This window comes from Gobius niger, assembly GCF_951799975.1.
Source record: "Gobius niger genome assembly, chromosome: 1".
NCBI classification, from domain to species: domain Eukaryota; kingdom Metazoa; phylum Chordata; class Actinopteri; order Gobiiformes; family Gobiidae; genus Gobius; species Gobius niger.
The window spans coordinates 63,743,159-63,762,516 of NC_136852.1; the positions used below are offsets into that span (position 1 = coordinate 63,743,159).

General features: G+C 40.5%; 3 protein-coding genes across 3 annotated transcripts; all 3 read left to right on the forward strand.

Annotated features, from left to right (window-relative positions):
- Positions 1 to 488: 488 nt before the first annotated feature.
- Positions 489 to 11,987, forward strand: spef2 (sperm flagellar 2). Its single transcript, XM_079575125.1, has 37 exons — positions 489 to 578; positions 1,387 to 1,489; positions 1,581 to 1,833; positions 1,910 to 2,049; positions 2,101 to 2,266; positions 2,371 to 2,435; positions 2,551 to 2,722; positions 2,809 to 2,997; positions 3,376 to 3,560; positions 3,795 to 3,960; positions 4,070 to 4,289; positions 4,369 to 4,442; positions 4,551 to 4,593; positions 4,713 to 4,747; positions 4,949 to 5,052; positions 5,137 to 5,387; positions 5,463 to 5,520; positions 6,354 to 6,508; positions 6,576 to 6,764; positions 6,929 to 6,996; positions 7,095 to 7,222; positions 7,295 to 7,433; positions 7,508 to 7,645; positions 7,753 to 7,926; positions 8,206 to 8,262; positions 8,369 to 8,492; positions 8,589 to 8,687; positions 8,775 to 8,913; positions 8,993 to 9,065; positions 9,149 to 9,305; positions 9,392 to 9,498; positions 9,888 to 10,070; positions 10,261 to 10,353; positions 10,452 to 10,622; positions 10,690 to 10,881; positions 11,672 to 11,791; positions 11,895 to 11,987. Exons 1-37 carry the CDS (start codon positions 521 to 523, stop codon positions 11,907 to 11,909), a joined length of 4,803 nt encoding a protein of 1,600 aa, XP_079431251.1. The 5' UTR covers positions 489 to 520; the 3' UTR covers positions 11,910 to 11,987.
- A 183-nt stretch (positions 11,988 to 12,170) lies between these two features.
- Positions 12,171 to 15,174, forward strand: LOC306977071 (UDP-glucuronosyltransferase 3A1-like; the record flags this gene model as incomplete). The annotated part of the gene is made up of 13 exons (XM_079575239.1): positions 12,171 to 12,297; positions 12,610 to 12,709; positions 12,878 to 12,978; positions 13,113 to 13,214; positions 13,294 to 13,414; positions 13,480 to 13,643; positions 13,714 to 13,878; positions 13,967 to 14,169; positions 14,242 to 14,387; positions 14,455 to 14,540; positions 14,627 to 14,846; positions 14,926 to 15,109; positions 15,154 to 15,174. The coding sequence occupies exons 1-13, from the start codon at positions 12,201 to 12,203 to the stop codon at positions 15,172 to 15,174; spliced, it is 1,710 nt and encodes a 569-aa protein (XP_079431365.1). The 5' UTR covers positions 12,171 to 12,200.
- Positions 15,175 to 17,174: 2,000 nt separating this feature from the next.
- pdxp (pyridoxal (pyridoxine, vitamin B6) phosphatase) lies at positions 17,175 to 19,310 on the forward strand. The gene is made up of 2 exons (XM_079551222.1): positions 17,175 to 17,976; positions 18,258 to 19,310. The coding sequence occupies exons 1-2, from the start codon at positions 17,379 to 17,381 to the stop codon at positions 18,605 to 18,607; spliced, it is 948 nt and encodes a 315-aa protein (XP_079407348.1). The 5' UTR covers positions 17,175 to 17,378; the 3' UTR covers positions 18,608 to 19,310.
- The last annotated feature ends 48 nt before the right edge of the window (positions 19,311 to 19,358 follow it).

The following is a 19,358-nucleotide window of genomic DNA, read 5'->3' on the forward strand; positions in this document are numbered from 1 at the left end:
CACTGAAAATGGTCCCAACCCACCAGTTGAGAAGCACTGTTTTGTGTGACCAAATGGGATGTTCTGCCAGGACATCTTTTAAATAATTATGTGCTATTTGATCGCATATTTGCATAATGATATTATATATTCTCAAATTCATCTGGAGGGCTATAGGTTCTGTGCTGGAGGGCCGGATTTGGCCCCCGGGTAGATTTACTGTTTACCTGGGGGTTCATTTTTTTGCACTTTAGTTTCAGAGGCTGCATGAGTTTCTTAGAATAACAATTCCCTGCTGACTTATGATGTGTGATTCAACAACACCCCCGAGTCGGTATATAGTTAGTAAATGACGTGTTTGTTGGAGAGAGGGAACAAAGCAGCACCTCCCTTGAGCGTCTGTTGATGTTGCGAAGTAACTATAGCAACAAACAGCCGCGCGTTAGCTTCTCTGTGGCTAAAACTGCTAGCTTACATCTGGAATCGTGCTTAGTATCCATCTTAACAGGTTGTTACACCAATTATTTTTTGTGCCGAGAAGATGACTGACATATTATGTAAGTGGTTGAACGAGGAGCTGCGGTTGTCTCAAGTTGTTGGTAAGTAACATTAATGGAGTTGAATGTGGGGAGCAAATGATGGAGACAACAATGGTGTTTTACATACTCGTTTATTCAACTTAACATGCTCAACAGTGTTATATGACAACGTGTTATAGTTTAGTCTTAGTCTTAATTATCTTCAATTTGACTAAAATTGCTGGTAAATTTAGTCGACTAAATTTAAGACAAATTTTGTCGACTTTGCAATTATAATATTTATTATGATCATATTTAATCAGGGTCCTCTGCTTTGTGGAGCTTCTCCCACATGAACAAAGCCTCAGACCTGTTCCATTATATGAGGCTCTTTCAGCTTTCAGTTTGGATGATTTTAGTCTCTTCTTTTCATTTTATTTAGGCTTATTTTAGTCAACGAAAATATCTGGACATTTTAGTCTCATTAAAAACTTTTTTAGTCGGTAAAAATATTAATATTATGACTAAATATTAACACTCATGCTCAATATTTCATTTTGCTTTCACAGGCACTAGGGAAATCAATGTATTTAAAACAAAAAATCTCTTTTTTTTGTACGTTTGTCTGTTTGTCTCTTTTACATTTGTGTGTATGTTTTTGTATATTAGTTACGGTATATGGTTTATATTTCTTTTGAAAAAATAAAAATAAAAACAATCAAAGATCTTCCCTAATCCGGAGAGGCTGAATAAGTCTTTTGCATCTTTGCTTTGACCTATTTGGTTTGATTGAACCTATAATGCATGAACAGTTGATCTATTCTGTGTCTGATTTCTTAAAAATTTTGCCCATGTACACTGTGATTCTATTGTCTGTGTGTCTTTGCAGACCCAAAGACCTTTTCTCAGGCTTTCTCCAGCGGGTATCTTTTTGGTGAAATTCTACATAAGTATCAGCTGCAAAATGACTTCCATATGTTCATGAAAAAAGAGTAAGCTGCTCCGAAAGCTATGAAAAGTGTCCAACTCCTTAAGTTCTTATGTTCATTTTCTTCATCTTTACACTTTCTTTTTTCCCATCAGGAGATCTATATCAATGCTGAACAATTTTACACGTCTTGAGCCAACTCTTCACCTAATGGGGATTCCATTCAGTGCAAACACAGCCCAAGAGTTGATGCAGGAAAAGCAAGGGGCAGCTGCACACATTGTTCACCAGCTTTATATTTCACTGGAAAGGAAGAAGAAAGCTGACATCAGTGGAGTGGTGATGGAAGTTATGCAGCCCGCAGCGGTGGCCAGTCTGCACAAAAAAGAGCGTGAAATCTACTGTGATGTGAGAAACATCTGTTGTATTGTGGGGTTTGGATTGTGTATGATGTGTTGATTTTAAAACACTCAACTTTTTTCAGAGGTTGCACAAAGTTGTGAAACGTGAAGCACAGGTGAACCTTCAGAGAATGTCGAAATACTATGAGAATAAAGTCCAACAAATAAGCAGATCTGAGGTTGCCACTGCTGTGCAGCAAAAGAAAGCAGTCCAAAAGGTAATGCAGAATTACCAAAATCTTAAATCCCCATAAGGTTATTTATGTTATTATCATTTGGATATGCCTGTGTCCAAGGTTCAAACGTCTTACCTGAAGCCAAAAAAGCCTATGACTTCCAACCAGATATCTGTTGTTCAGGCACCTAAGCCACCCCCACATTTATCACAACTTAATCTGAGGAAGCAACAGCAGCAGCAACGGCAAGAGAAACTAGCACAGGTCTGTCTTAGATCTTACTGACTCTCATGGTTTGTGCTTGATACATAGATTTCCAAGTTTGTATTATTATTTAAGACATTTTTAATATTATTCTATCCCTGCAGTATGTCCAGAATGAGATTTCTCAGTTTGAAACAAAAAAAAGGAAACTGCCTTCTTCAGCCTCAAGGTTTCAAACTTTCTTTTTTCTTTTTTTACCTATGTTTGTCTTTGAGCAAAGAGTATAACATGTGAAGTGCACATGTGTAACATTTGTCGTTTATTATTTGTCATAACCTGGATAGGTATGATACTGATGTCCAAGGTATTGTGTCCAAGCCTGTGCTGTTGTCAAACAGTGTGTACATTCAGCAAATTCGTCAAAGGCTGGAAGAAGACACATTGGCGCGTGAGCAGAGGGACAAGAAAGTTGACAGATTCCTTGTAGAGCAAGCTAAAGCTCGTGAAGCTGAGCAGGCACTTCCTTGTTCTTAAGAAAAGCATTATGAAATGTTGTTATTATATTATTCTTTAACACAGTTCTTTGATGCATTGTTCAACAGAATGCAAAACATGAAGAGTATTTGATAAAGCGCTCAACTCGTCCAACAAAGCAGGGGCAACGTCTGGAAGCACAACTCCAACAGATCAGAACGCAAAAGGAGGTCTTCATCAATAACCGGCTGTTCAGAGAGCAGCAGATCCAAAAGAGGAGAGAGAAGGACCTCCAGGAAGTTATGAGGAGGGAGGCGGTGAGATAGGATGGCAAATGAAGAAGAATAATGCTCTATATATTGTCTTGTGTTAGTCACAGTGTACTTGATGCTGTAGGACTTTGGAAAATGTTTGACGAAACCTATGATTGACCTATGATCAAAACTATGTTATTATTCATCAATCTTAGATACTGTAAGAAGGAGATGCGACGCTCATAGAATCAGTGTTAACTCTTGTGTTTGGTCCAGTGTGGTAATGTTGGGATAGTTTTGTTTAGCTTGACTAGCTAAGTAACTAGAAAAAGCACTTCTGTGATCTGCACAATAAATGCCTTATTTCTGATCTTTCCTCTTCTCTATTTGACTTTCCACTTAACATACTTCATATTTAATCTCCTATTAAATTTGTGCTAGGTATTAGCTGAACAGGAAAGGATGGCCCGTGCAGAGGAGATCAAAAGGAAGCTTGACCTTTGTAATAGGCTTGCAGCTGATCGAGATCAGATAATTTACCAGAAGCACGCAGAGAGCTGCAAGGAAATAGTGGAGCAAATAGTGGATTTGGCCACGAAGGTTGGAGAATACCGCCTTTCTGGGAAGTATGTAACCTATGAAATGTAATCATATCTTAATGTCCCTCACGCATCTTTATGTCTCCCTTGCAAGTGATAGCACTTACCTAAAGTGAATATTTGTGAATGATTGTGGGTTTGTCACCCCTGGGATTTGTCACCCCAGATGACTTATTGCAAGGGTCTAAATTGAACTTAAAAGGCTCTTTAAATTTTATTTCTAAACTTCCAACTTTTTCTTTTTATCACATGTTATTACAGTCCAGTTCCTGTAAAACAAATGAAAGAATGGAAGGAAGTTCTGTTCAGTGGCGTATCTCTCTATGAGACTACAAACGTGGGAAACAGTGAGTGCTCCATTGACATGGACCCTGTAGAGCTTCAGAGGAAGGACATACTCAGTAATATGGACTATGATGAATACACTGTGAGTTGAGCATCATTGGGACTGAACGCAAATAGAATGTACTGTTATATTGTTGCCCTTTTGGTTCTGCTACAGTGAAGTATGGTTTATAAATGATGTTTTCTGTCAGAATATGACTGGTGACTGGATGTGGCCTGAAGGAGAAGAGACAAAGTGGCCTCCGACCAACAACAATATTCTTGGAAGTGTAGTTGCACGACTCAGGAAGCTTGTTCATCCACCTCGTGAAAAACCTGCTGAATCCCCCTTCCCTTATTTCAGCCTCAAAGCCTGTTTCCTCGGAAAGCTGTGCTCTGGAAAGACCTCCTGTCTGGCTAAGATAGCTCAGGGTATGATGTCCAACAGCTGAATCATAACTAACCAGCCATGCATTTATTTTGGTTTACAATGTCTTATTTTTTTCCCCAGCGCATGGTATCCACATATTATCTGCACCAGTTCTAGTTAATGAGGCATTGACTGCATACAACAATAGCAAGACGGTAGGTCCAACAGAACCGTCATTGTTTAAATATATTTTACGTATTGTACGAGAATGCAAGATTATACAGACAATCATGATCGTGATGACACATTTTTTCTTGTCTTAGGTCACAGAGTCAGACTATGAGAAAGAAACGCCCACATATGACAGTGAGACTCAGAAGCATTACTTTTTATTACAATGGCCTTCTATAGTAACTTACAGTATTTTCTTAAGAATATATTTATAATTGAAGGAATTAAGACTCATTCTTTTGCTTTTGTTTTAGACGAGGACTTGCCACATGATGTAGCCATCACAAAGGTGTGTTTTTATCAGCTTTATCTACTTTAAAAAACATTGATTTGTACAGTTTGATAAAGGAAGAGAAGCACAATAATCAAAATAAAATAAAATATAGACAGTAGCAATTGAAAGTTTGCGTCCGTTAGGTCCTTTCCCCATGGTTGGCAACCACTGCACCAGATATTTGCAATTAATAATGTTATGTCTTATCTTAATTAGCTTTCCACACAAGCTATGTATGGAAGAGAAGCAGAAATGGCAATGAAGGAAGGAAAGATTTTACCTCAGGAGTTACTGATGAAGATCATAACAGAAGCCATTCAGTAAGCTTGATTGTTTAATGTACCTGTATATTACACAATAAAAATACAACCTGCTTGTCTGTTTTCCCCCCCTCCCCTCCCCAGACAAATTCCAGCCAACTCTGGTTGGATTTTGGATGGGCTCCCGGTCGATATTACCCAGGCGCACTTGCTGGAGAAGGCGCTGGTCGGGAGTGTGGATGAAGAAGAGTGTGTGGTCACCAACAGCCGTGTGAACCTGGCTGTCGATCCAGACCCACCTAAAGCGCCGCCGCCCCCGGCCCCCGCTCTAGACCTGGCTCTGCTCCTGGACGTCTCCGATGAGTGCGCCGTCAGTCGTGCGGTCAATATAGCGTGTGCGTATGATTTCCCCAGTCTTTACATCTATAAACAGTAATGACGATGACAGTGAGTGTGGTTCTCCTGTCCAGATGCAGATGCTACAGACTCCACACCTGATTACCTGTGCATGTCGCAGATCCCACACAGGTAGCCGACAATAGAACAACTGGTCATTTGTGTGTGCATAGGAGATGTATTTTTTTTATTTATTTTTTAGTTTAGTTTATTTCGAACAATTTAAAAACAATGATAATACAAGTAATGGATACCAATACAGCAATTGTTCAAAAAGGAGTGGGTTGAAGAGTGACCTTATTTAGTCCCACCCCCTTTTCTACTTGATATTTTTACAGGAGCAAAAGTAGCTCATATCGTTCTTCTTTTACAACAACCTGCACAACTCAATATTTACAACAATTGTTTTACAAACTATGAATGTCTTTCCACAATATACACATCACGGCCATAGAAATCCAGCGACAATAATGTTACTGTTTAAATTGTTGTTTAAATCATAATTAATATCCAGCTCTATAGTTTGTGAAGACCATGTTTTTATACATAGATTTAAATTGGCAAACTGTGGTACATTTCTTGAGTGACACATTCAAGCTATTCCATAGTTTTACGCCGCAAACAGCAAGGCAGAAACTCCTCCTAGTGGATCGGACAACCGGAGTTTTGAAATTCATGTGACCCCTTCATTAATGTATTCTCTTTATTTATGATGTGATTATGCTGAAGTGTGATACTCGCTAAATTCAGGCTTACATAGCTTTCTATATCATGGGCATTCACTACAGAACTAATCGTTTATGAAAAACAATCCTATGAAACCAATAGAATGAGTCTGCAGTTGTTCTATAGGATCTGAACACTTAATCAACATTTTAGTTTTAAATTTCGTCATATTAAGGGTAATCACTGTAGAATTTTACCATTTTAATTTTATTTTTTTATTTTTTACTCTTTCTTACAAGGGTTACAGCTTTTCAGGAAACTTGGCCAGAGCTAGAAGAATGGTTTGGAGCGAAGCAAAACATTTTGATGCGAGTTGATGCGAGCGTGGATGAAGAGGAGCTTTTCAATAGTGTAGACTCAGTGCTTCAGCTGGTCAAAAGACCCGTTCCAGAAGGTCAGTCCGGTTCTGTGTTCAGTCAGGGTCTATTCCAATCTGACTTTTTTAATGTTTTTTCCTCCAGCTGTTGCCACTCCTCCTAATAATGAGGCTTCAGATGGTGGGACAGCTAGAAAGGACTCATCTACAACGCCTTGTTCTGACCCGTCATCAAATCAAGAATTGAACCTGAACCTGACAGAGTCCAGTTCCAGTCTCAGCGCACAAAAGGAAGGGAGGAGGACGTTGCAGATGAGCACAAACAATCTAAAAGGTTTTATAGTTGTCTGAGTTCATAAAGTAGATTATTGTATGTTTTGATGGCAATGTTATTTATGTTAGACGACAATATAATTCTAAAGGTTATGGCTGTGTTTTAATCAGGCAAATTGTTTGTATTTGAGAGCAGCTGTGAAATACATTGTCTTTTTTTTACAGGGACTTCAAGAAGGGCATCAATGGTCACAGAAAGCAACTTAAAAAATGTTGCTAAACCTCTGCCACCAGTAAGACACAAAGTGATCACATACTCAGTTCTACCTCTGATCTAGATTTTATTCTTTCATTCTTAAACTGAGTTTTTCCTGGGCATCCTGATAAACAGGGAATTTCAGAGGCTCTGCATCAGCATTGGGAAAATGCATGTGAAATGTATGTGAACAACATAAAGGAAGTAATGCAAGAGCTGCGCTTAGAAACAACCACGATCAATCTGCACTTCCTCGACATCAAGTAAGACACAATCTCATTCTGTTTGTTTCATTTGTATTTGCAGTTTTGTTATCACTATTATTATTACTGCAGAGAGGAGTTTGAACATTATTTGGATCGTCCAGATTTAAGACAAGAGGTTGTTTCTCAGTGGCAGAAGGATTTCAACAATGTGGCTGTTGATATGAGGGACGATGAGGAAGCTAAGGCAGAGCTTCACCTCAGGCTGGATGTAACTCCTACAATAAAGATGTGGTACTTCAGATTAAAAAAATGTAAATAAATCATTTCCTCTTTCAATTTTAGGAACTGTGTGAACGTTTGTGGACAATTAGTGAAAAACGTAAGGAAGAGAATGAGCAAGAGAGGGCTGCTGTTTTGGGGGATGGATGGCTGTCAGATCACACTGCTCTGCTGGTTAACTACCACTCCATACTTACACAGGTTCATCTTATCATGTACCTTTGTACTATTGTTTATTGCATTCTGCAACTTTACATTGAAATCCTAGTTTTTGTAGTTGTGCATTTAAAACAAAGTTGTTTTTCTAGGTGGAGTTGGATCGATTGCGGGACACTTTTTTTATTCTTAAGAAATATTATTTGAGCACAACCAACAAGCCAGTGCCGGAGGCACAATTAAACCTTAGGACACTTTCTCTTCTGGGTGCTTCTAGTCTGCAAGATCTGGAGACACAGTCCCAGGCACAAAGTGAACGTGAGCAGGTATAACTTAATAGACAATTAAATTATTGACTTTCACCAGAGATAAGTTATTGGGCTGTTGATATGATGGTAAATGGTTTCAATTTATATAGTGCTTTTCTACCTTTAACAGGCACTCAAAGCACTTTAACCCCTTAACCCCCACCTGAACTGAAGAAAATGGGCTTGGTTCAGGTGGGGGTTAAGAGGTTAATCCATGAACCATCATCTAAGTCAAAAATATTACTTAATTGATATGTATGAAGCCTTGTAATCCAAAAAACTTTTTTCTCCCTTAAGCACCAGAAGAAACTTGTAGATGATTATGAAGCGGCTGTCACAGCCATCAACAGCCTGGTAAGACTTACACAAATACAGTATTACACCAAAAAAGAACACATAATTGTCCTCAAATTACTGTTGATCATTTAGGAGCACTTGTTACTTTATTCATTGTTTTCAGTTTCCTACAACAGCCCAGCAGAGGGAGGCAGAGATAAGTCAGACAAAAGAGAAAGCACAAGAGATACCTCCAAGTGCAAATAAAGCCAAGAAAAAACCACCTGCATCTGCAAAGAAAAAGAAAGGTATGTTTGTAGAGGGCCTTCAAATAGGTGGTAACATGTGTAAATATGTATGTGCGGAAACGTTTAATAGATGACAGTATTATTTCTCTTTACAAGGTGCTCCATCTCCACCGCCAGTAGTCAGTCCTGAAGAGACAGAGTTCAAGGCCATGGACAAAACAGTGACAGACTATGTTGCTGCACTCAATCATGAGGGTAGGACACCTCACACACTCAGCCAGTTATGATTACTGCTGATAATAGAAAGCTACATTATATGTTATTTGTGTTTTGGGTCCACAGAGGAAGCTGCAAAAGTGCGGATCACCCTGGTGAAAGGTCACGGCTTGAACTTGGTTGATTCTATTCAAATTAATGCAGAGCAGATTTTTATTTGTATGGAAGAATGGTTGGAGGAACATTTCAACAAGGGAATGAAGAGGTAACTTATGTGTTTTTATCATTAAATATTATAGTAAAACTGTTTTTGCTACTTATTTCATCAATATACTGCACTACAGCATTGAGCAACTATCAGAAGTGGTGCATCACCATATAGAGTCTGGAGCTAAACTACAGCAGCAGTTGGTTTTGGTAAGTGCACTGTAAACCTAGTTCTAGGTCGAAGCAGATGTTACTACAATGTGTTTTAAACATTATGCTGTTTGTCCTTCCAGGATCATACTCATTTCTATCTTAATGGCGACTTCCAAATGGTTCCTTTGCCTCCTCTTCCTTCTCGTCCACCATCTCTAGAAACACCTCCAGAGGGCACCCTGTCTATTATTCAGCTGGAATCGCTCTGCCAACAGTTCAGACATGTAGCTCCTAATGGTGTGTGCAGACAACCCAGAAGATCGACAGAATTATTCTACAAATAATAATGTCCTAAGATGACGGTATTTGTTACTGGCCCGTAGGACTTCTGCCATGTGTGGAGTTTTCCACTTCATTGAAAAATATACTGAGTGGAAACATTAAGAGAAACAGCTGGACTGAACCCTTGATCAAGATGTCTGAAGCACAGGTGAAGTAAAACCTACCGCAATGTGTTACATGTGGGGAAAAAACAACAAAAACTGTAAGATTGTTATGGATTAGGGTTTACCAGTAGAGAGTGTAAATGTAAAGATTGGAGAGAAGTTTAGTTAGCAACAAAACAGGCCACATGAACACATTTGGGTGAAATAACCGCTGAGTAAATTATATCAGAATTCAAAACAATAGCCATCGCTGTAGCACAGATTGGACAATAACTTGAGCCTAATATATCACACAATGTGGTGAACCTAATATGATATATATTTGTAAATTTATAATAATTAATAATGATTTGAATGAAAAAACATTTAGGAGAAACAGTAGGTTAAAGTGCAACGTACAAATACTAATTCCCCCTTTTTTTCTTTTATCCAGCTGATGGAGAATGTGGCTTTACTTAAAGATCGTTATGAATTTGTGAACTGGCGCCGGTTTGTGCTCAGCTGTGCCCAGCCGTGGCCATTTCCCTCCGTCACACAGCTGTTGGACGCCCTGCAGCATTTCAAGGCGACAGATGTTGAAAACAAAGGATATATTAATGAAGAACAGTATCTACAGGTTGGTCTCCTTGAATGAAGCCAGTCGTCTGCTACAAAAAGCAAATGCAAAATACAGTGGGCCTCTTCTAAGGTCTGGATTATTATGTAGCAGTCAATACAAAATCATAGTAATTTGTTTTGATCACTCTAGAAGACCTGCTAAAGCCGTGCGCATTTACAGTTGTACATTTTGTTTGTCCTATTACCAGACACAGCTGTGGTTTCCCGAAGAGACAGTCCAGGAGATCCCACAGGACCCCTCAGAGCCCCTACCTTATAACCGCTTATCTAACCTGCACAAGGTATCTGCACTAGGTTATAACCGCTCTAGATTTGTGCCACACTATGGGTCACCATGGGGAAACGGTTACCTTTCAATGCGCTAACTTTGTCTTTACAGTTCTTCTTCCAGGTGTTCGCCGACCACACGACCATCCCGCCGCGTCTCGACTACACATCCATGCTTCAGTGTCTTGCCGCAGATCCGAATCCCAAACAGGGCTTTGTCAGAGCGCTTAGTGTGGTTGTAGGGCGACATCTAAGGCAGAGTTCATCAACCCAACTTGTCACAGTAAGAAAAGAAAAAGTATACTCCTTTGACCTGGATGCTTAATGTGAATATGTTGTTTTTTTGTCAGTCTATGCCAAGTTTAGTGGAAGTTCCCGAGTTCAGCTCACCAGATCTGGATGCACTGAATTATAATTGCTCTGGAAGCCCTTCGTCAAGCGCTTTATTGGGAAACCAAAAGGTGTCTATACCCGAGCTCCTCACCGTCATCGGCCACGGCTGCAGCTGCAGTGCAAAGGACAGCCAGACTCAGCACACAGAGGTATACGTCTCTCAAGCTTACATAGAAGATTAAACCCTAGAACACAATTGCGGGGTTATTTTCACCCGAGCAAATACATTTCTGTGATTTTCATTATGCTTTGTTTATCTGAGTGTCCTGGGTCTCTGGGCAGCTTCAGCTTTGTCTTTGACATCTTTGATGGCCTGGGTGTTTTCCTCCTCCAAAACACACTTTTTCCTACAGGCACATGTTTGGGTGATTTTCACGCAGCAATAGTGATAGAAGGTAGGGTGGGATTAATATATTCAATCAGGCAATCTAGCTTCTTTCAAGGTTGACATTCAGGGCTGCCACATTTATTTTGCCGACTTCAACTACAGCTTTGCTCCTGTCGCAGAGTTCGGTGTCTCTGGCCTCACAGCAAGTGAGAAACACATAGTTATTTTAGTCAGCTGGTCATTTATACCCATTCAAAATATGACATATTTTGTTTCTCTCTTTTCTCTCTTTTCCATCTTCATTATTTTATTTTTTAGGAATTTTTTGTTCCCAAATTCCTGATTTTCCAGTAATTTTGTGGCATTTTTATATGGTCCTCTAATGATGCTTTTCTTTCATTTTATTAGACATGACACAGTTTAATATAAAAGAACACGACTCAAATGTGTCATGTATTGTCATGTTTTGATTTATTGGGTGTAGTATCTCGGGTAAAAATCACCCTGCGTTAGTGATGGTGTTTTGAATTTGAGCGATGGTGTTCTTGGGTTAAGAAGAGGTCCGAAAACTTTCTGAAGCCACTGTGTCCTTGCTTTGTTTTTGTTATCAGTTGGTTGGTGTCTATAAGGAGCTGGGCTATGGACCAGAGGATCCTGTCGCTTTCTCCACGCTCTGTACACATCCGTTCATACAGTTTCTTATGGAGTCATCGACGCAACACCAGCTTGTGGTAAGTCTTAATAGTTTGGTTGCTTATTTCCACAATAACAATGTTTTAACTTTGTCCTCTTTTTTTTCTCTTGCTGTTCTTCTCATTTTTGATCAACTCTCAGAACGTTTATCCCTGAAAGATACTGAAATACCAAATATTAAGGGAGAGTATCAACATTGATCAATTCATATTTTTTGTACTATGTTTTCCAGGATATTACATAAAATAAACACAAATCGTCCATTGGCTGTCTCCCCCGTTGAATTCATTCCTCTGAGGTGTTGCCAGATTGATTGTGTGATGTACTGACAACACGCTATAATTAAAATGAACGCAGTAACAATGTGCAGCATAGGTTTGACCACCGTGATCGGCGTTGGTTTGGCAGATACACCCGAGCAGTTTTTCTGACTGACTTGCTCTTCTAATGACCTCTCTGACACTGAAGCACATTGGCCACCGCGACAATGAGTGCATTGTCCAAGATAACCTACATGTCAAGCCTGACTTCCCTGAAACTGCCGGTCAAAAGAACTTATAACCCTATCAAAGTTTTTTTTTTGTTTGTTTGTTTGTTTTTTTCATATGAGATTATGTTACATGCTGCTGTCTGCCGAATGTGCCAGTCTGATAAACAACCAGTCTGAAAAAAAGAACGCAGGAAATCAAAATAAATGCAGTAATTTAAGGTATATTACTCCAGACTAAATATGTTGCTTTGAACCAGCAAAATGAAGAAAATTCCAAACTTGAGATTTGCCACTATTTTCACTTAGTATCAAGTAAAAAAAAAAAAAAAGAAAGTGTTTTGAGTTCGTCTTGTTCCTGAGCTTGAGGTCCACACAGCCCCCTCCCCATATATACCAACACCCCCAATCCCTCCCCTCAGTCCAGAGCTTCTGTCTGGCATCACAGAATCAACGCACAATCCCAGAAGTAAGGAACACTCGCCATTCTTGGATTTTCTATTTTTCTTGAATTTGTCCAATTTACAAATGTGAAAATCCAGGCTTTACTTGAGTGAATTCATCGCTTGCCTAACCGCGCACCAAATTGCAAACCACTGATTCATTTGACACTTTACTATCATTATTATTACTCAAGAGTGATTGATGGTAAGATGGGCCTTGTATTTTGGACGTTTTTACTTTTTCTAGCTCCTCAGGGATCACAGTGTGCTAAGGTTCTTACTGTCTGTCTAATCGGTGAGTACATTTTGTTTTTATGAATTACAGTTCTACCATTTACCTCGTGATACATTACATATAAATAATGATTATTTGTGTACAGATTTACTATTTAATCATCTAAAACTGTATTTTTGTCCTTTTCACAACAGGAGGAAGCCACTACCTATTATTAGATGAGATTTCACATAACCTGCAACAGCATGGCCACAATGTGCGCATGCTCCTGCAGCTCGGCACCCCTGTCCTTACAGGTATCTGGAGTGTATTCTTCACCTCATTCTGAAGACATTTCATTTTTTTTATTACCAACCAGGCACATACATTTTGCAGGCTTTTCCTATACAGGTCGTTCACAAAGTTATCAGACCAGCACGTGGTCTCTCGGAGAAAAGTACATCCAAGAATACAACCGCTGGTTCCAAGAGCAACAGAAACAGTTCTTATTGGGAAGGTAGATTACTGCATGTACAATAACTGCATCAACAACGAGTATAACTATATAATATGTATTCTCAGGGATGACTTCATTGGCTTTTTAAACTTTATGGGACACCTATCCCATCAGTGTGACAAGCTTCTTGGAGACAAACAGATGATGTCCTTTTTGCAGAAAGAGCAATACGATGTAGCTGTTCTTGATGGGTTTAACCCTTGCTCTTTCATCCTGGCACATAAACTTGGTATACCTTACATGTTAAATACATATCCTGTCATGTGTGTGTTGTATATTTTAATGATCATTCATTGTAGGTATTCAGTACATCGCTTTCTATCCCGGTGCTCTAAATGGCCCGCTGTCCATTGGCCTCCCCAGTCCCGTCTCCTACGTCCCGGTCTTCAACTCTGAGCTGACTGACCACATGAACCTGTGGGGCCGTTTGAAGAATCTTTGTTATTCTCTCCTAACACCGGTGGGTGAGTAGTATTTTTTCAAGAGATTAAAGTTTGCATGTTAAAAGAAACCACTCTGATGCTGCACTGCTGTATCTTTTGTAACTCACAGGTCAAGCGCTTGTTTGGTCCAGGTTTCAGGAAGTAGCCGAACTGCACCTCGAGCAAGCTCCAAGTAGTTTGGCTGAATTACACCAAGGAGCTGAGCTATGGGCATTTAACACTGACTTTTCCCTGGAGGTTCCCCAGCCCCTGATGCCCTACACTGTGCTGGTCGGAGGCATTTTGAATAAACCTGCTAAGGCTTTACAACAGGTGCTTTCTTCTTACTTTGTCTATTCAACAATTTGGGCTGCTTAACTAAACTTGATCATGCCTGTTTACCAGGACCTTGATTTGTGGATTTCAAACGTGAGAGAGCCGTGTTTTATCGTGGTGGCGCTGGGTTCAATGGTCTCGTCTGTGTCTGTGGATTCACTGGTCACTGAGCTGGTTTCGGGCTTCTCCAGTGTTCCTCAAGGGGTGATCTGGAGGTACAGTATTACATTACATAGTAGTAGAGAAATAAAATGAAGTATCAAATGTCACCTGTCTCTGTAGGTATGACACCAAGCAATGGCCAGCTGACATAGACATCCCACCCAATGTTAAGCTTGTTGACTGGCTTCCTCTGAATGACTTACTGGGTACTGTGATTCTGTCTGGCTATAACTTTTCATATAAACCACTGTCCAATCTTATTTTTGTATCCGATATATATTTGTATTTTAAGGCCATCCAAAAGCCTGCCTCTTTATCACTCATGGGGGGCAGAACAGTCTTCTTCAGGCGGTGTACCACGCCATTCCTGTCCTGGGGATTCCTCTGTTTGGAGATCAGTTTGATAATGTGGTGAAAGCAGAGGCGAAGGGCCTGGGGCTCACCATCAAACCCACAGACATCACCGGAGGACTCCTCAGCTCCACCATTCAAAAGCTCATCGGGAATACAAGGTGTGGAGTGGAGATGGCTGATTCTGTACCACACACAACCCGTTATAACTATATGGCTTTCTTTTTTCTCCACTTATAGATTCAAGGCCTCTGCGCTGTCACTGAGCAAGATCCACAAGTCCCACCCTGTGCCTCCTGCGCAGAGGTTTGTTCAGTGGGTGGACCACATCCTGCAGAGTGGAAGTGGACTCCATTTAAAACCTGTCTCACTGGTCCAGCCCTGGTATGAGAGGCACCTACTGGACCTCATGCTTCTACTGGCAGTACTGCTTTTAATTTTTCTTGCTGTCTGCCTGAGTTTATGTAGGAAAAAAGGCTTTGCCAATAAGGAGAAAAGTCAATAGTTGTTCAGTTGTTTTGGTCAATGTGTAAATATCAGGCTAAACATAATGGGAGACAATAACTGCATCTGTCCGGACTGGGAAATGAGTTTTAGTTTTGGACCCTTAAGTCTTATTCGATGAAAGGAGATGAGGAGGGAGACACATTGAGCAAATTGTCAAAGCCGGGTGTTAGGATACTTTTTAGTTTGTCAATCATAATTAAAGTTACACAAATAAGAACCTAACATTTAACAACACACAGGTCTCCATTTGAGCTGTTTAATATTACAAATACTCTGAGGAACACTCAGAGGAGAACAATACAGACACGACCTCTGGCAAGGAGAGTAAAGGTCACAGGATAATGTTCTCTGTTTGGAGTGGCTCAATGGTGTTGTCGTCTTCTTGTCAAACTGGTCTGAAACTGGAACTTTGCAACACAAACACAGCACTAATTAACTAAATCTTATCCTTTTATCACAAAACAAAGAACAACGGTACAGCCAGTCAATTTGCATACAGTGCCTTACTCAAACCCGCCCGGGCCGTAAACATTAAGCAATAGGTGCATTCTGCCATAGATGCAGCATCCTTAACCATTAGACTCTCAGCCAAACGGAAAGACAATGTTTTAAGCCTCTTTCCAGGACTGTATTACCAACCGTAGCGCCACAATGTCTGACACTTCCATGCAACTTTGACCCGTCAGTGTGACAAAAAGGGTGGACGTGCACTCAAGCTTTTTTTGTGATCAATATGCTAGTTGTACATAGATGAAAGTTGACATTAGGCTCTTGAAGATTTATATGGACATACTTGCACTGACTATAATCTGTAGCCCCACATTTAGGGCACCTGCAAGTCTAAACTCTGACCCCCTTCTGCGGTCTCCATGGATTCCTCTCTCTTCCTAAACAAGACACAAAGGCACACAGCAATGTTCACGGTCAGTGCTCTGGCCACTGACAGCAGTTCAGGGGCTGAGGCCGCCCCACTCCCACTTACATCTGTGTTTGGGGCTAGCTGGGAGGAAAATATAGATTAGCAAAGAAATAATGACCAATTAGTGAGGCTTGTTCTTTGCCCATTCAGCTCCACTCCCTCTGCATTTAATTTGTCTGCCTGGCAGATGCAGGTGCCAGTAAGTCTTTCTTTAACTCGCACGCTATCTACAGTAGCCAGGAGAGAACTAATGAAGCAAAAGATGAGAAGGAAGGATTGTACATTTAAAAGTTGAAAGAATGCTATTTTAATAAAAATGTTTTTTAAAAAGTTTGTTCACACATGTCATTATTGTCTTGAATTAACAACTTTTGGACAGTTTTCATATTATTTAGTTATTGTTTAAAGTGTACTTCAAGAATAGGACTGATAACTTGTCTTATTAAATATGCCTTCGTGTTTCCTTTACTTTCACATAACAGGCTACTGTATGCTGTAGCCATGGATCTATTCATTCAACGGCTCTTGCACAGGTTTTTTTTTTTACAAAATGTATGTATACAAAAATACTAAATACGCCAGGGGGTATATTACATTATATAATCGTACAATTATAACATTTGAAATATACTGTATTTCAAAAAGGCTTTTTAGTTTTCAGAAGATTATAAAAATGTGTGAAATTGGGTTTCTGCCTGGAGTATTTGCATTTATGAAGCAAAAATTTTGACAAAAGGATGAATAAATTAATAATTAAATGAATGTTGCACAGTTGTGTCATCGATCAGCTGCCATGAGGGGGCGCTGCCTGTAGAGATGTTACAACAGGGGGAGATCATGAAACCCGTTCATAGCTGCGATGAATGACAGGTTAAGCGTGCGCGCGCTTTACTCCTAAAGTAGCTGATAACGTATAGTATTCTTATAGTATTGAGACCTCTTTATTTGTAAGTGATGGATGGATGTTGCATCTTTTGGTCTTTAATTTAAAAAAGATTTTCTGCGCAATAAAACAACGTGTGATCTTTACAGAGGAAGAGCTCTGGTTACGCCTCTCTTTGATTGGTGGATAAAGACGTGTGGGCGGGTCCAGGCGTGAATGTTTATGTAGCTCTGCTCCTCGCACCAAGGACTCTGCAATGTGATTTTCGGACACTGGTTTGTGCGCGTATGGTTTTAGCTGTTATTTTTAGCGGATGTACACCAGTCGCGGATATGGGGACACATTAGCCGGTAAAACACGGACGAAAACGAGGATAAGGCCGGAATGGCTGGCGCCTTTGCCTTCAAAGGCTGCCAAAAAATTCGCGGTCCGCAGATCAGAAATCTGCTGGAGGCGAAAGACTTCTTTCTGTTTGACTGTGACGGGGTTTTATGGCACGGGGAGAAGGAGATCACAGGCGCAGCCAAGGTGGTCAATTCGCTCATACGAAACGGTAAAAATGTGGTGTTCGTCACTAACAACTGCACCAGGCCCCGCGAGAATTACATGCACAAGTTCACACGCCTGGGCTTCAACGAAGTGATGCTGGAGCAGATCTTCAGCTCCTCGTACTGCTCCGCGCTGTACCTGAGAGACGTGGTGAAGGTCCGCGGTCAGGTGTTCGTGATGGGCTGCGAAGGACTGCGGAGGGAACTGCAGGAGGCGGGTATCCCCTGTGTGGAGGAAGCAGACGAGCCGGACGCCACCATCTACAACTGCGCACTGGCCCCCGACGTGAAGGCGGTGCTGGTGGGACACGATGATCAACTGACTTTTCTCAAACTGGCCAAAGCGTCGTGCTACTTGAAGGACCCGGAGTGCTTGTTCCTGGCTACTGACAACGACCCCTGGCATCCCCTCAGTAGTGGAAGGATACTGCCAGGTATTACAGTAGGCTACAGTATAAAGATGGCTGAACAGGCCAATATAGTGTTTGGTTATCTGGAAGAGGGACTGTGTTTAAATTCAATCATGGGCCTACTTTTTCAATCAATACGTCAGTTTACCATTAGTTTGGGACAACCACTTAATACTGTGCAGTGCTCCATGAAGCCATAAGCAACATTCTCTCTACAGAATCATAAAGTAACATCCCATTAAGAATAGCATCAATATTAAGCAATGCCTTTATTTTAATGCCTGTTGTGTGATTTCTCTCCACAGGTTCCGGGTCCCTTACTGCGGCTCTTGAAGTGGCTTCAGGTCGCAAGGCCACCGTCATTGGCAAACCCAGTCGTTTTATGTTCGAGTGCATCTCCAGCCAGTTCAGTGCACTGGACCCAGCCCAGTGCCTGATGATCGGCGACCGCCTTGAAGTGGACATGCTGTTTGGGTCCAACTGTGGCCTGGACACCATGCTCACGCTCACCGGTGTGTCTCAGATTGAAGATGCCCATAAGTACAGGAACAGTGAGCTGTCTACAAATCACAGCCTGGTGCCTGACTATGTGGTGGACACCATCGCCGATTTCTTACCTGCATTTGAGGATGAGGAGAAGGAGGAGAGCAACTGAAGGGCTTTCCTAAACTCCAGTGCACATGTTGCTTAATAATATAATTATTTGCTTAAGCAGACACAGCCTACTGTAAATCATTCTCTAATAACAAGGCAATGTCTGTGTTGTGACCAAAACTGATGTAGGTGAGAAGAATCTCCTAAATTATGACTTAATGCATACCTCAATGTTCCTCTAGTGTTGTGCTCATATGTGACTTTACAGTCCTTGCTGTGTTTATAGAAATATATTGCACTTTCTTGTTCATTCGGTTTGTAGATTGTGTTTGATATGGTGTTTTAAAAACACCCAGAAGTATTTTTGTAAATTCATGAATTGTTATAATAGCGTTCATGTAATTTGGCACAGGAAATTACACAGGCTCTAGGAAATTATTGTGTTTGCCTGAAAGTTAAACTCATAGGTCTCACCAGTCACCAAGCGGTGAAAAAAGTCCTGGTAGAGACCAAAAATTTGATACAATAAAAAATAGTGAAGTATTTACTGGAGCCAACTGTATTTGAAGAGCTATAAATTCTCTGAAAAAAAAGAGGTAAACGATGCAACACTAGGAGAAAAGTAATTTCACTATATTAAGCATGACATTAATTATAGAAATGGTAATCTATACTATTGCTGCCAAACTTTCAGCATAAAATTTTACTGATGACACTGTGAATGCCCTTGTATGCATTTTCTGTAAGAAAAAAAACCCTGATTAAATATTTCCAACACACCAGCTGGCAGTAATATTTTATTTCAAATGAAG

What these genes read in the sequence shown, in the direction of transcription:
- spef2 (XM_079575125.1), top strand. Translation starts at nt 521, where the DNA reads ATGACTGACATATTATGTAAGTGGTTGAACGAGGAGCTGCGGTTGTCT. An exon ending in CACAAAGTGAACGTGAGCAG is followed by an intron (nt 7,927 to 8,205) that starts GTATAACTTAAT and finishes TTCTCCCTTAAG; the next exon opens with CACCAGAAGAAACTTGTAGA. An exon ending in ATCTGCAAAGAAAAAGAAAG is followed by an intron (nt 8,493 to 8,588) that starts GTATGTTTGTAG and finishes TCTCTTTACAAG; the next exon opens with GTGCTCCATCTCCACCGCCA.
- pdxp (XM_079551222.1), top strand. Translation starts at nt 17,379, where the DNA reads ATGGCTGGCGCCTTTGCCTTCAAAGGCTGCCAAAAAATTCGCGGTCCG. An exon ending in TAGTGGAAGGATACTGCCAG is followed by an intron (nt 17,977 to 18,257) that starts GTATTACAGTAG and finishes TTCTCTCCACAG; the next exon opens with GTTCCGGGTCCCTTACTGCG.